At 42.1% G+C, this 14,616-nt stretch overlaps 1 protein-coding gene across 2 annotated transcripts in view; it reads left to right on the forward strand.

Annotated features, from left to right (window-relative positions):
• cep112 (centrosomal protein 112) overlaps window positions 1-14,616 on the forward strand; it is a 144,387-nt gene that overhangs the window by 111,675 nt on the left and 18,096 nt on the right. The window contains exons 22-24 of one of the 2 annotated variants that reach the window (XM_015356211.2): window positions 2,104-2,166; window positions 8,897-9,046; window positions 9,637-9,758. In XM_015356211.2, the coding sequence (XP_015211697.2) occupies window positions 2,104-2,166; window positions 8,897-9,046; window positions 9,637-9,696 (273 nt within the window). In that variant the 3' untranslated portion in view covers window positions 9,697-9,758. Of the gene's footprint in view, window positions 1-2,103; window positions 2,167-8,896; window positions 9,047-9,636; window positions 9,759-14,616 lie in introns of those variants that run through there. The other variant, XM_015356208.2, reaches the window with a different exon arrangement.

A 14,616-nucleotide genomic window follows, 5' to 3' on the forward strand; every position in this document is an offset into this window, starting at 1 on the left:
TATACAAAACCAGGTTTCGCTACATTTATGAAACAGTAAAAGGAACAGCACAGCAAGTGTGGCCTTATTCAGGTATTTTTATTAAAAGATGATTTATCCACCTGGCAAAGTTGTACTGCTGTTTTTGCTTAATATTGGAATAAAAAGACATTGAATATTAACCTTTCCTTGTATGAAAGTTTAATGTGCGCGAGTCATTGCTGCAAAGTCTCTTATGAGTGTGGGTTATTTAGGTTTCTGCATGGCACAATCATTTTCACCACTTCAGACATTTTGCATTGTTGCAGCCCATGTTCAAACGAAGTGTAACTGTTTTTAATCAACATCAGATGTGAAAAGCAATTTTTTCACAGTTTGTTACGTGCATATTAGTCATGTATCAATCTTGGGGTATTTCTCAGAAAAACATCCCCAATGCTCTTCGTACAACCTCTCCAAGCTCCATTTCTCTCCAGGTTCCCACAGGGGGTGTTTTTTAGAATGGCTCTGCTTTTGGTCTATCAATAAAAATACATTGGGAAGAAGTGTTTGATTGTATTTTCAATCAGTGATACAATACTGGCACATTTACGTCCCCTGTGGCAGTAAGACCATTATTTTTTTATAGTGTACTGTAAAAAGCCTAAGAGGTATGTCTGTGGTCTTTTACTGAAAATGCTGAAAATGTCCAATCTCGTAAATCAGATATCCTTTTTATGGTATTTGCACTTACGTTTCCTTTGGTGTAACTTAAACAAAAAAAAAACACTGTAAATTAAGACCTGCATCTATGAATCTTAATCAGTTAGTTCCCTTATGTAAGCAACCATTTAAACCAAAAACCTCTCTCCCATCCTAAAATCCCATTGCTGAATAAATAAGTACGTTTTTACAGGAATCTAAGGTTTTCAGTTTGTGGAAATCTGTGTTCTGATTTGAAGCAAAAGATGGAATTTGTGGAATTCAAGATGTAAAAATGCTTGGCAGCACAAGTCACATACATAATTCTGTAAGAATATCTCGCAGGCAGCTGGAAGTGATACATAAAGGGTTATGTCGTAAATGTGTGTCTCATTATGTGTTGGCAATTTGTACCAATAACGTACTTTGTTTTTAACCATGTATGTACACGTCTATGCAGATATAGCACTGGACTACCAGAATATTAGAGAACCCCCTAACAGTGGGCTGCCTGCCTCCAGTTGTACAGACGTACAGCTGCTGCAGGCCACAGCAGGTGTTTACAGGTGAGCGTGCGGGAGTTTGACCTCTCAGTGCCTTTCTCACGTGACATGTTGGTCTGTGCCTTTGGTGCTAACTCTCAGATCTGCCTTTCCTCTTAATGGTGCTATACCTGCCACACACAACCGCAAACCACCTTGAGGCCGTCTGAATTGACACGACAGCCGGGTCTGATGTGGCCTTAAACAGTGTTCCCACAGCATGTGCGCCAATAGCGGTGCAACTTGTACAGTCATTTCTTCGTCCCTGTAGCACAGCACTGTGGTCCGCTTCACAGTCCTTTCCAGTCATGGGACTTTAGCAAGCTGAATCATTCCTGGTGACCTGCTGATTTGGATAAGATGGTTCACTGTTGTGGAGCATTAGTACTCTCTAATATTTTGGTAATGCATTGGGTACATTATTAATGCACATACAAACCATGTATAAAAACAAGCTTGTGTATTTAGACATTATGTACATATACCTACTCATAAATAATTACCAGGTAGTGTCCTTGCAGTCTTTAACAAGCAGCAGGGCTCCTGTTCTGACTGAGGTGAGGTCATCCTGATGAACTTGTGCCTCGTTTTTTTCCTCTTTCTCTCTCTTTTCACAGAGGCCTTTATGTTTTTCTAATAATTGGCAGCAGAGGTTGAATTTTTCTTCCTTTTAAGTGATGAATCGTTGGCTGCAGATCAAAGGCAGACCCCTGTGCTGTTCTGGCTGCCACAAAGGGGCGTCGGACCTGGCACGGAGCCCAGAGACTCAGCGACAGGCATGCAGATGAGGTGCCAAGCACAGGGGTCAACAGCTAAGTGTCTGTGCGTGTGCTTCCTCTGAGCCGATCGGGTTTCATGTTTCTCTCTTCTCTCTCTCTCGCCTTTGTTTTGTTCCTCCCAGACCAACAGCAGGTTGAAGCAGATTGAGAAGGAATACAGCCAGAAGCTTGCCAAATCTTCACAGGTAAACAATTTTTCACACAAAATAGTGAGAGTTTGTAGAGAGGGAGAGTGAGCGAGGGAGAGAGAGGCTGAAAAGAATTATTTTCAAAGAACTAACATTAGCATTCCAAGAAAAAACACTCCCCCCCACCCCACCCCCTATCTCCCTGGGTAAACAGACATGCATATAACACACCACATCCCTGGCAAAATTTATACATACTGTCCTGGACAAATAAATCTAGATAAAACACAGATACGCAGGCCTGTCTTATACAAATATATTCTCAAGCTTTTTTTTTTCTTTTCTGTTCGCGGTGATTCCAGTACCCCAGCTTGCTTCCATGTGCTTCCCATTAGGAAGCCCTAGGCTGCGCCAGGTGAGCTGTGCAGGGGAGCCATAGCTGGGAGGATTGCAGCAAGAGCTGGGGCAGTGTGCCTCTCTGCCAGACAGCTGGCAGTCTGTACGCCTTGATCAGATAGCCTGCGTTTCTGTTCCAGGGCTGCTGAAGGAATGTTATCTCAGCTCTGCACCCCTATGTGCAGAGATGCAGGGCTGCATGTCAGTGGTGGGGGAGCTGTAAATTTATGAGAAATGTGTGCATGTCGGAGAGCAGCCATTGCATTCTCTTCCCTCGTAGTAAAAATGCTTTAAAATCTAAAATCACTGTCGGACTTTGCCCAGACTTCCTCTTGGAATGGAGACCTGTTTAGATATCAAACTGTGTGGAAGTGTATTTTAAACTGAGGACAAACATCTGTACACAAAGGGTTGTGGGTGTGTGGAACAAGATTCGCTATAACGTTGTTGAAGCCAATACCCCGGCTTTTCAGTAAATGGCTGGATGAGATCTTCAAATCTATTAGTTACTGGCTAATACCTATTATTACCTGTTATCTATCAGTTAACTGCTAGATGGGTTGCACGGCTCCTCTGTTTTTGCGATCTATTCACATTGTAGAAAGAATTTCCAAATTCTGAATTACCTTTGTGAAAGTACCAAATAATAATAATAATAATAATAATAATAAACTTTATTTTATATAGCGCCTTTAAAGGTGGCTTGTCAAAGTGCTTTACAGAACGAGAACAACAATAAAAAGGAAAACACAAGATAAAACACAATTACGATACACAGAGGAGACCGTGGATGGTGGTACTAAGAAGAGCAGAGGGGTGAAGAATGGAACAGTTCAATAAAGGCTCTTCAAAAGAAGAAGGTTTTGAGTCTGGATTTGAAGGAATTTAGAGAAGGTGACTCTCTGATATCCTTGGGCAAGCCGATCCTCCCTACGCCGATGTTGTCACAAATTCGCGTTTGAGTTTCCATTAATTTAAATTGAAGCAGAATTGCGAAGAGATGCGACCCTTAATGCAAACTGGTCTACTTAATGACTAATATAAGGGATGGTCAGGCAAATAAATACAGTCTGTGGGGCAGACATTTCCCTGCGGAAAGTTTCCAGTGTGATCTTCATGCAGAATTGACAAGTAAGTAGTATTTGTCGGCAAAACCGTCTCGAAGTCGAGAGCACTATTTCTGTTGGATTGAAACTGGTGTGTTCACAAGCCTGCTTGTTTACACTGTCATTTGGCCGCAGCATGTCATCGGATATTTTGTTGCCTCATTCTGAATCGCAGGAAATGGCGCTGTGCATCCACCAAAATTGGAGTCAATTGGAGTTTTTACAAATTACTGTGTACATTTGACTTTTATTGCGGTTTGAAGTGCACTCATCAATGCTGATTCTTTCTAACCCTGAAATATGAAAATAGCGTTGCAGCTCCCCTTTATATGCTTATGGGGTCCTAGTTTACACTTTTCCCAGCTGCCTAAAAAGGGATTCAGTTCCTTTCCATAGCGTTAAAGGGTCTGCATCACTTGCCCAGGGTCCGAGCAACCATGGCAGATCATGGCCATTTCTAATTCTGGACTTTATGGTCTTGAGTGTATCCAAAGTTTTCCTTTGATGTGATCCATTAGTATCGACTGAACTTTAATGTTCCTCTGTGATCGTCGTGCAGTGGGGTTTTTTTTAAGTGTCTGAAAAATCACTGCTCACGGGGGTCACTGTTCCTAAATCAATGTTAGTCATACGGTGGTGGAGTTGTGGATCTCAGAGTGTTGTGCAGAGATCAAAGTGTAAAATAGGAGCCCAACAGAATCAAGTCACTCCTTTGAATTTTGTGGCCTACAACCTCACATCCGCAGAAAGGACCTCTCTGTCATTTCAGTCCTAACACACGTTCTCATGTAAAAAAGCTGAGATTTATAGCAAGGTGGTGGAAGAACAGTGGAAAAATTATTTTAAGATGCCAGGGGTCTTTTAGCAAATCTCGTCATTAAAATGAGGGTTTTTTCTGTGATTAGGGTGTGCACTTCTCACAGTTACTTTGTGGCTGCTGTTTTTTTTTCTTTTCTTTGCTGTCTTGAGTTTACAAAAGCAAACCCGAAATAGGTTATGTTTCACATTAGGCGAAGGTTAAATCCTGAACAGTTAGAAGTTTTGAGCCCATACAGACCAGCACAGAAGGTATCAGATCTAACCCTGGTGTTTTTCCACGTGTCTCATGAGCAAGCCTTGATTCGGTGAATTCTTCGACCCCAGACATATGTTTAACATTAGATTTAATCTTTTAAACTGACTGTTGTTAGCCGAGTTAAATTCTCCACGCTGCCATAAATTTCAAACTGTCCTTCTCATAGTATGTTGACGCTCTTAGTTTTGTAGCTTTATTTTTAATTTTGAGATAAACCAGGCTTATTTTTGAAGGGGGTTTTGTCCGGCAGGTGACTGCCCTTTAACGTCAAGCTTCAAATTATTTCTTTTTATAAAGCTATCTGAAAATGTCTGCCTGGGTAAAGACTTATCCTGTGTGATATAATTGTGCTTCATTATCTCTGCCTATCTTAAGTTGTTATTTGAAGGGCCGCAAACAGAGCTTAAAGTAGACATGAAGACTTTATACACAAAAGTAGCTTATCAGGTTACACAACCCGCAACATCAAAAGAGTTGCAGTGTGAAAGTTGCCACGAGTGCTAACTAACCATTGACACAAAAACTCCAATCCAGTGCTGTGCATCTTTTTGAGATGTGAAAACATCACTTAATTGTGAACATCACATAAATGTGAAAAGATCGCTTATTAACCCTTGGCTTGTCTGAAGATTCTAAAGAAATGTTTAATGTCATACTGCTTTTTCCACACTCTCCTTAAAATGTTGATTAACATTTTTTTTAAATTATTTTTTCCCCTTAAAGTGCAGGTATTTTGTGGTTAATCAGATTAATCAATTCTATCTGTATATCTTTAAAATCCTCATGCTCACCTATAAGGCTCTGCGTGGCTCGGCACCTCAGTACCTGTCTGAACTATTATCGCCCTACTCCCCACCTCACAACCTTTGCTCTTCTAACTCTGGTCTCCTGTCTGTCCCCCAAGCCCATCTACACTCTGTGGGTGGCAGGGCCTTCTCCTGTTATGCCCCCAAGCTCTGGAACTCTCTCCCAAGGATATCAGAGAGTCACCTTCTCTAAACTCCTTCAAATCCAGACTCAAAACCCTCTTCTTCAGAAGAGCCTTTACTTAACTGGTTCCATTCCTCTGCTTTTCTTAGTACCACCATCCATGGTCTCCTCTTTATATTGTAATTATGTTTTATCTTGTGTAATAATAATAATAATAATAATAATAATAATAATAATAATAATAATAATAATAATAATAATTGCTTACACTTATATAGCGCTTTTCTGGACACTCCACTCAAAGCTCTTTACAGGTAATGGGGACTCCCCTCCACCACCACCAATGTGGATTCTTCTTATTTATTGTTGTTGTCATCCTGTAAAGCGCTTTGAGAAGCCACATTTAAAGGCGCTATATAAAATAAAGTTTATTATTATTATTATCTTGCCCATATAGTATTTCAAATTCCTTTGTTCTCTTCTCTGGGCTGTGGATGCAGTATGCTACCAAACAAGCATTTCTCATTTGTAACTGTTCATATTTACTAATTTTCACTTGTCGCCTTCAAGCTGTGTTTGGAGGAGACAGAGTGGTGATCCAAATACCGATCCCTGAGAAACCACTCTCTCTGCTGCCCCACTGCTCTTAGAAACTGAGCCAGGGTTCGAGAGCCCTGGTTCCCCTGCTCTGACCCCTGGGGAAAACAGCAGTAACACAATGCGCCCGACAGCATCATGGGCTGTGTTGAAACTGCCTCAGTTACATCTATACCACACCAAGCTGTGCGTCACCATGGGAGAGTCTGCCTGAAGACGCGTCTGGGATTTTTTTTTTTTACGTCTTAATTAACTTTCACCTTGTTAAGGCAGAACACACACCCTGTGAAGACACCTCGTGTGAACTGTCTTCGACCTCATATTGTTCAGTTATCGGCTGTTTGTCATACCAGGGCGGGGAACCTAATAACAATATAAGGAATGATTTTTTTTTTCCCATCTTACATATTTCTCCTGTGGGCTTCATGTCCACATAAACAGGCTTATGTTGCTGGTTTCCTCTGTTCGTCTGCAGTTGTCAGACGAGGTGAAATGACACTGCTTCCTATTAAACTTTGAGCAACGACATGCTTGGTTCTCCCACGTGTGGTTTCTCGTGAACAGTGTCACTCCGTAGTGGTGTGATGTAAAAAAAACACTGCTCCTTCCATAGAGTGATCTTGTATCGTTCTCCACAGCATTGTTCAGTTTCAAACACACTTTCAAACGGGTAGGAAAGAAAAATGTGTAAAGTGCAAGATTACATTTATTTCTTATATTGTCTTTCCTAGAGAAACGAGTATGTGAGAAGCGAGTATCATAAGATAAACACTTGAAAAAAATACAACACTTCTTAAAAAAATAGAAGTATTTCTATATGTAGGAAAGGGCTATCAGTCCATCAGTGTGGCAGTGAGTAAACTGATTTATATAAGGTAAGAATGTCATAGAGGCACCCTGCTCATGCTGAATACTCTGTAGTACGGAAAAACACCAAGTGAGGAACGAAAAACACCCGAAATAGAAGCCGTAGTATACTTGTAAAATTAAAGACAAACCCAGTGACGTAGCAGTCGAGGGCCAGCAAAACAGGTAGTAAAAGACTGGTACAGCAAAAAAAAAAAAGCAGTATTAGTGTACTCCTCCAGGCTAAAGTGTAGACTTGAAGGTCTATATTGCGAAATAATTATTACTAAGAAAACTGATGTTACCATAATAATGGGTCATTTGTGACTTTTATGTGGCTCCCTCACTGTCAGAATAACCCTAATCTCTCTCTTTGCGGTCGTTCCAAGTGTTCACTCCCAACACCCACACAATGAATATATTCCAGTAAGATTGTTCCTTCGAAGTTTATACACAATAAACAATTATCCGTCTTGCTGGAAGCCAGCCGCAGTGCCCTGTTCTCCGGGTCTTGGCTCGGGTTTAAATAAAATGTTAATTTTGACTCGAAGAGGATTTCAAAGCGGTTGCCTGTACTTTTTATTTTGATGTGAGCCACAAGTTCGCAAACTGAGGGTTACTCTGTTTTGAAAATAGATAGGATTTATCTGGGGAGGGATTATTTATTTTTATTTTAGAGTGCATTGAGGTTTTTTTTTTTGTTTTGTTTTTTTTTTTTTGCTTCTCTGAAGTCGAAAATGAAAACTGAAAGTAGGAGGGATCTTTAGGTGTAGCTGTTCATGTGGTTGTACATATATATTCTTACTCTGGGATGTATTATTTTTTTCCAGAAGTTGGATTCTTTATTCTGAAAATATTGTAAATATTTAAATTTATTTTACTTTTTCTCTTTACATTTTTTAAGTAGGTATTCACTGTATTCTGAGTTAAGATAGCTGCTGTCTGTCTTTACTGACTTTTAACTAGTGTTTCTGGAGTTGAAGGCAGCCAGGCTCCAATTATGAGCTACCATGTCCTAATGACCAGCCCCTTTGACCAGAGGGTTCAGGCAATCTTGGTATCCCGGGGCAATTATAAAATTTACATCCGAGAAATTCACACTGTTGCTCGCTCATTCTTCACAGTGGGGTCAGTCCAGACAGAAGCTTGTTCCATTTCCAGAGCGGCACTCTTCAGTTTCCTGTTCACATGGGGCTCAATCCGAGACTCCACGGTCCCTCTGTCTAGAAGAGGGGTCCATATTCTGACATCTTTAGTCTTAGAACATCGCTATGCTGCCCAGCCTGAACACACCACAAACAGGAGCCCCACACTCTCCAGACACGGTCCAGCAGGACACTGAATTAAATGTAAAAAAAAACAACCCGTGTGAACCACTCACTAGTAGCATCTTAATTTTAAGGAAAGATGCTCTGCATCTTTGACGTGTTGCCCTTACCACGTTTTAAACATTTGACAGTAGCCAGATGGATCAGCAGCAGTAAAGTGACTGTGATGCAAGTGTTCAGATATCCAGAACAATGAATTAAGTGGGAATGCTGCTGTTTCTATGTGTATATATGAACATAAACATGCACTGATCCACAAAATAACTGGAACTGTTGAAATCTGCTCCAAGTGGTGCATTCCAAGTTACCAGCCAGGAGTAAAGCTCACCAGGGTCAGCGAAAGTTGCAAATTCTTCTAAATTAATTGTTGAATCAAAATGCAAGGCATCAAGCAAAACAGTATTATGTTTCGTTTTTGACTTATAGTCCTGCATGTCGATTTAGACAGGTCAGTCATAAAAGGTCATGCATTGGTTGATTGGTTGATTGATTGGATTTCGTGTGTGCAGACCATCACAGAGCTGCAGACCAGCCTGAGCACCGCGAGAGAGGAGAGCCGGCAGCGCCAGCGGGCAGCGGAGAGCCAGCTCCAGGAGACAGCCGCGCGCTGGGAGGAGGAGAGGAGGCAGCTGCTCCGCGATCACGAGAGAGAAATCCGGGTAGGAATCCAACCGGTTCCCCCTGCAGATACTTCCAAACCTGAGGGCCAAGCCAACACAGTAAAAGAACCAACCGTCAGTAAAAGAAACGTACTGGAGAATAATGGGCTGTGCTTCCATAGCACTGTTCTTTAGAGCAAGCATCCCATTCAAATAACATGGAAAGTGTAATCAACCCAGAAGTGCATGGAATTAACAGTGCATTCAATAACTTGGCATTACATCATGCATCACAATTCTACAATTATAATGCTTTTCAAAGCTTTCAAACTTACCAAATATGATTTAGGATTTCAGGAATTGAGCACTCGTATTCCCAACTACACAGCCTGTGATGTGATCTAACAAATGCAGTTTGCAGGTGAGGAAATGGAAAGTGTGGAGATGGGGGGAAGCATCTGTGATTGCTTTTCGCACCCCACTTTTTGTTAAATAGCATACCAGTACAACACAACAGGAATAATGAGAATAATCATCATTTCTTTACATTTTATAAAGAGTTTTTCATTCTAATGCATCCCAGAGTGCTTTATATTTAAGAAGGGACACCCCATATCCAGGCCTAAAATGCAGCTCCCTCCTTGGTGCAGCTCTTCAGCCCCACTGCACAGCAGATCATGGGAGGAGAGAGCAACTGCTTCACCATCTGAACATGCGAAAGGCAGGATGTTACACGTCAAGACCAAGTAGCAAGGAGCTCAGCTTACTGGCTGATCTTAATGGCGGCACCATTGTCCCCAGTCAGGGCGCAGGTTTGGAAATTGTCGAAGACAGGGGCCTTGCTTCTGTTCCAGTCGTTGCAGTCTGTTCCAACTGGCCTGGCTGTTGGATCTCAGGCCAAAAACTGGGCCCTCTGTGAGCTGTCAAACATGGCATCAGTACTTCATTTCTTTTTAAAATTAAGCAGTCTCCCCTCTTATTTCTTGTAGATTCAGAATTGAGCGCTCACGTTCCAAACTACATAGCCAGTAACTGACACTGACACTGTTGGCCCTAGCGGTCTCTCTCAGTTTCGTTGCAAACACTCTACTCCTTGTACACAGACCAGGATATTATAAGAAAACATTCCCCATGTCCACATCTCACATTCCAACCACAATACGTTGCATGTGTGAGCTATCAAGGGATGTGGCTGGGGCTGCACAACTAGAAAGCATTCCTTCGTTATCGCCCGCCCTCAGAATTAATTGTACATTAACAAGGCCTGTTAATTGCAGGCTGCTGATTAAAGTTCCAGAGACACCGGGAGTGAGAAATAAGAAAGGCAGGCTGAGTAAGGAATGCAGGTTTGTCTTCAGAGCGCAGGGCGACCACGTTGCATACCGACAGCGTTACCCAGCTGCGCGCTTCAAAGACCGCTTAAAAATGCTAAAGGCTAAAACAAAAGAAGAAAACCATCAAAGCACCGCACACTGAAATGTAAGAATTCCTGTACAGTAGTCCTGCTTGCTCGGCCTCATACCAGAAGTCCTTTTTCTCCTTGAAGATGAAACCGCTGATTTGTTTTGATTTGCCTTGAAGTGCTCCGTCTTTCTGAAATCTCAGGCAGGTCTGTACAGTCTGCCCTTGCAGAGCCGTCTCAGCCTGCTGTCCCTCAGAGGAAGCTGGAAGCTTCTCCAGACCATCATCTTCACCCTGTGTCGCTGTCCTGCTGTGCATTTTCCGCTCAGAGAGAGAAGCATTGAAATCCATTTTTTTTCACGCGTGTTGGCATAGATCACGTTTGAAATATTTCCATCCCACTTTAAAAAAAAATAATAATCTCAACACAAAGGTGTTTTCTTTGGCTCGCGGTGCCACCTTCACGGTTTTTTGCATACACGGTCGTGCTTTGTTTAAATCCCAGAGATCAAAAGGCTCGATGCAAATTCTCAGAGACGTTACACATTTGATGTTTTGTAACGCAAATCGCAGCAGCGCCTACAGAGGCGGCCGCCGCCGTCACAGGACTCGATCACCCTGCTGTGCCGTGGGGCTGCTGTCAGAAAGATGACTCCTAGAAAACAAACAGCGAAGCCCTTCTGCAGTCAGGGTAGTGTTTGTATTTGCAGCCTTTCACCTGCCCGCATCCCTGGGAATATTTTAACCCTTAACCCTCACACATGAAACCCAGCCCTTGCTGCTGGCTCTCCTGTCGCACCTCCGTGCTGCTGTAGTTCCTGAGCCCCTGCTGCCCGATGATGGTTTTCTACACAGACTGTGATAAGATGCATGGGAAGCATGTACATACTGTAGGCTATTGTGTGTTGTAGCAATACATGACGGTTCTTCAACTTTAACCTTTATATAACTTCACTGTTCTTTCAAAGGTTGGAAAATTGTCTTCGGCATCACTACTAACAAACTGAAACAAATAACACTCGACATAAAGTAAATACATGTTAAAACAAACAGCAGTCTTAACCATGCAACAATACATACATATATACACACGTGTCACTCTGCCTATATTACACTGTCATTATACTAATCCGATGGTTTCATACAGGAAAAAGTCACTTAGCTGCGTTTAATATACTGACTGCACAGGGAATAGAACATTTCTTGTAGATGTTTTCCTTGGCCATAGGCATTCTAAACCGCCTCCCTGAAGGCAGCACGTGGAAATGGGAATGAAGAGGGAGGGAGGGGTCATCAACGACAAACTGAGCTCTCCTTTGAACAGCAGTATACTGTACTACAGCCCTGTAAACTGTTTCTGTGGTCCACCAATTACTTTACAAGCAGCATCAACAATTCCTTTACTCTTAATGCTCAGGCTACCACATCACACCGTGATACCAACAGTAAGGATGCCATCTACTAACACTCTGAACTCCCTCTCTTAAACAGTTTGACTCACCCCAAGCCCATTCCGCTTCCTCATCAAAAATATACACCAAGTGGTATTCTTCTCTGCGAAACTTGAAGTTTAAACTTTACGTAAAATTTATCAAAACTGTCAGAGGAAGAGCAACCGAATGAGATGCTGAATGCATCCAAGGAATCCGATATGAAAGCCAAAATTGAACACAGCACTCCATCTATTTCCACAGCATGTCGGCTTTCCTATTCAAAGCACCATAAAGGCAACGTCAGTAGCATCCGATGTGTTGGGCATAAGCTAGATGAGGCCGATTTGAAAAGCAAACTAGAGATGGTTACATAGTAATGACTACATGGACATACAGTTTTCATTGTATTCAGTGTCCATGTACTGCTTGGACATTATATATTGCATACACCATGGACACATAGCAGCTCTATTCATATTGATTTTGTGATTTTTGTGAGCTCACAGAAAAGACATTTCATTGCCAGCAACTACTGCTGCACGCTGTATTGTTGTGCATTTGATAAATAAACTTTGATTTGATTTTGATTTGAAATGTTACGTTCCAGTGGAGAGCAGGGACACCAAGGGAACCTTGCAGGTGTGAGATTTTTATTGCAATTTTCTTTATGGGTTGATAATAACAATAATAATAGTGTTGCTGTTTTTATAGCATCTTTAAAAGTAGCATATCAAGGTGCTTTACATTAGGTGTAAACACAAAAAAACAAGTTAGAATGAGAGAAAACAGTTACAAGGGTAGCAAGTTACATAATAAGCACATATAAGAAAGGCAAGTGCTTAGAAGTGCACCAGCAGATACACTACATGGCTATTAGAAAATAGAGCAGACACAGACACTAATTAGATAAAAGCCTTTCTGCAAAGCAAGGTTTTGAGTCTAGATTTAAATGCACTCAGGGCAGGTGACTCTGATATCCTTGGGGATGGAATTTCTGAGTTACTAGGGTACACCAGGTAAGGCCCTGTTTTAGGGGAAAGAGAGGAGACCAGAGTCAGGCTAACTCCCAGGCTAAGTTGGGAGGTGGGGAGTAGACGGGTAATAAGTCAGACAGGTGCTGAGGTGCCAAGTCATGAGGGTCTTGTAGGTGAACATCCGGATTTTGAAGTCAATTCGAAACCTGATAAGAATCCAGTGCAAGGATCCCGACTGGTGCAACGTGATCACTTGCACGCGACCTGGACAGGATTTCCGGCTTCCAAATTCCGAAAATAATTGGAGTTTGTTCAGTGCGGATTTTGATACCCCAGCGAGTAGGACATTGATGTAATCAAAGACGAATGTGTTGATCAGCTTTTTTTGCTGCAAAGACAACATAGTTTGTAGTCCGGTAATATTTCTGAGATGGAAGAATGACGTTCTTACAGTATTCTTTATGTGAGGGTCAAAACTCAAGCCTGGATCAGATATCACCCCTAAATTCTTCCATTTTCGTTGAAATAGAAGCACATTGCCGTCCGCAGACAGCGTTCCTGCATTGGCTTTATGAACATGATGGGAGGTGCCGAGTAGCATGACCTCAGTCTTGTCTCAGTTTAAATTAAGATATTTTTTAGTCATCCAGATTTTTATATCAGAGATTAAATTAAGAGAGTGCAGAAACACCTGTTGAATACTGTCATCTTTCCATACCCCACCCATAATTAGGTATATGAGGGATCACTATGTCTGCTGTCTGTCATAGGGTAATAGCAGTGTGGAGCAGTGCTTAGGGATCTGGACATGAAACTGGATGGCGGTGAGCGAGATTCATTGCCTGAATTGCTCCAGTAAAAGACCCAGCTATTAAAGTGGGTGCAAGTGTATTTCGCATTGGATAACAGCGTCAGCCAGATATATCAGTAATTCATAATAGTGGTGTTAAATGAAATAAATGCTTATTAATTCACATGTTGTATTGGTATTCATTCGGCCACTGCCACTGGCTTACTAAGCTCGGAATAAGGGTCTGGCGCAAGCCACGATCGGGTATTCACCACACCGGCTGGACGGACCCAATGGCCTCTGCTTTGTGACCTTTCCCAGGTCTTCAGCTGGCTGTGGTAACTGAGAAGACTTCAGACCCCGATGAGAAGTGGCAGTGTAAACACACCTGTTGGGCCTGAGGTGGCGGGACGATCTTTGAAAACTAGACATGCTATAGGATTATGGGGCCGGTGGATGTGGCAATCGGGAAAGCAGGCCGGTCCCACTGGGAAAGGAAAATCACAGGGTGAAGCACATATTGACATTTCACTGCTATGGGATTCGGCCTCCCTGCTGGCCTTGGTGGTTTTGCTGTGCTGAATCACGTGACTTAGTTCCCACGATGAAGGCCGACTGCGATAGTTTAGCTGTGAGCAGGCTAATCTGTAGACCTCAGTGCATAGTTCTCACTGCAGGCTCCAGGGCCTGGCTGCAGTGATACTGTTGCCTCTCTGGTTGTTTTAGAGAGGGCTTAAGCTAAGCCAGCCTGCTTTACAAGTGAATTCATCAGTAAATAAGCAGTGAGCCCTGTACCTCCACAACTCTTGTCTTCATTCCCCCTGAATTAGATCTGTATTTCATGAATGACTTGTTAAAATTCTAACAGTCCCTACTGCAGCGAGAAATGAGGTCACAGAGTAAAAAGATTTTAGTTCCACCAGTTTATCAAGTCCGTTTCTTCCTAATTTCTAAGAACAAGCACCTGCTTATGAATGTGTTTTTTTTTGTTTGTTTTGTTTCCATTTGAAATGGCACGTCAACATTATATTG

Source organism: Lepisosteus oculatus, chromosome 9 (genome assembly GCF_040954835.1).
Source record: "Lepisosteus oculatus isolate fLepOcu1 chromosome 9, fLepOcu1.hap2, whole genome shotgun sequence".
In the NCBI taxonomy this organism is placed as follows: Eukaryota; Metazoa; Chordata; class Actinopteri; order Semionotiformes; family Lepisosteidae; genus Lepisosteus; species Lepisosteus oculatus.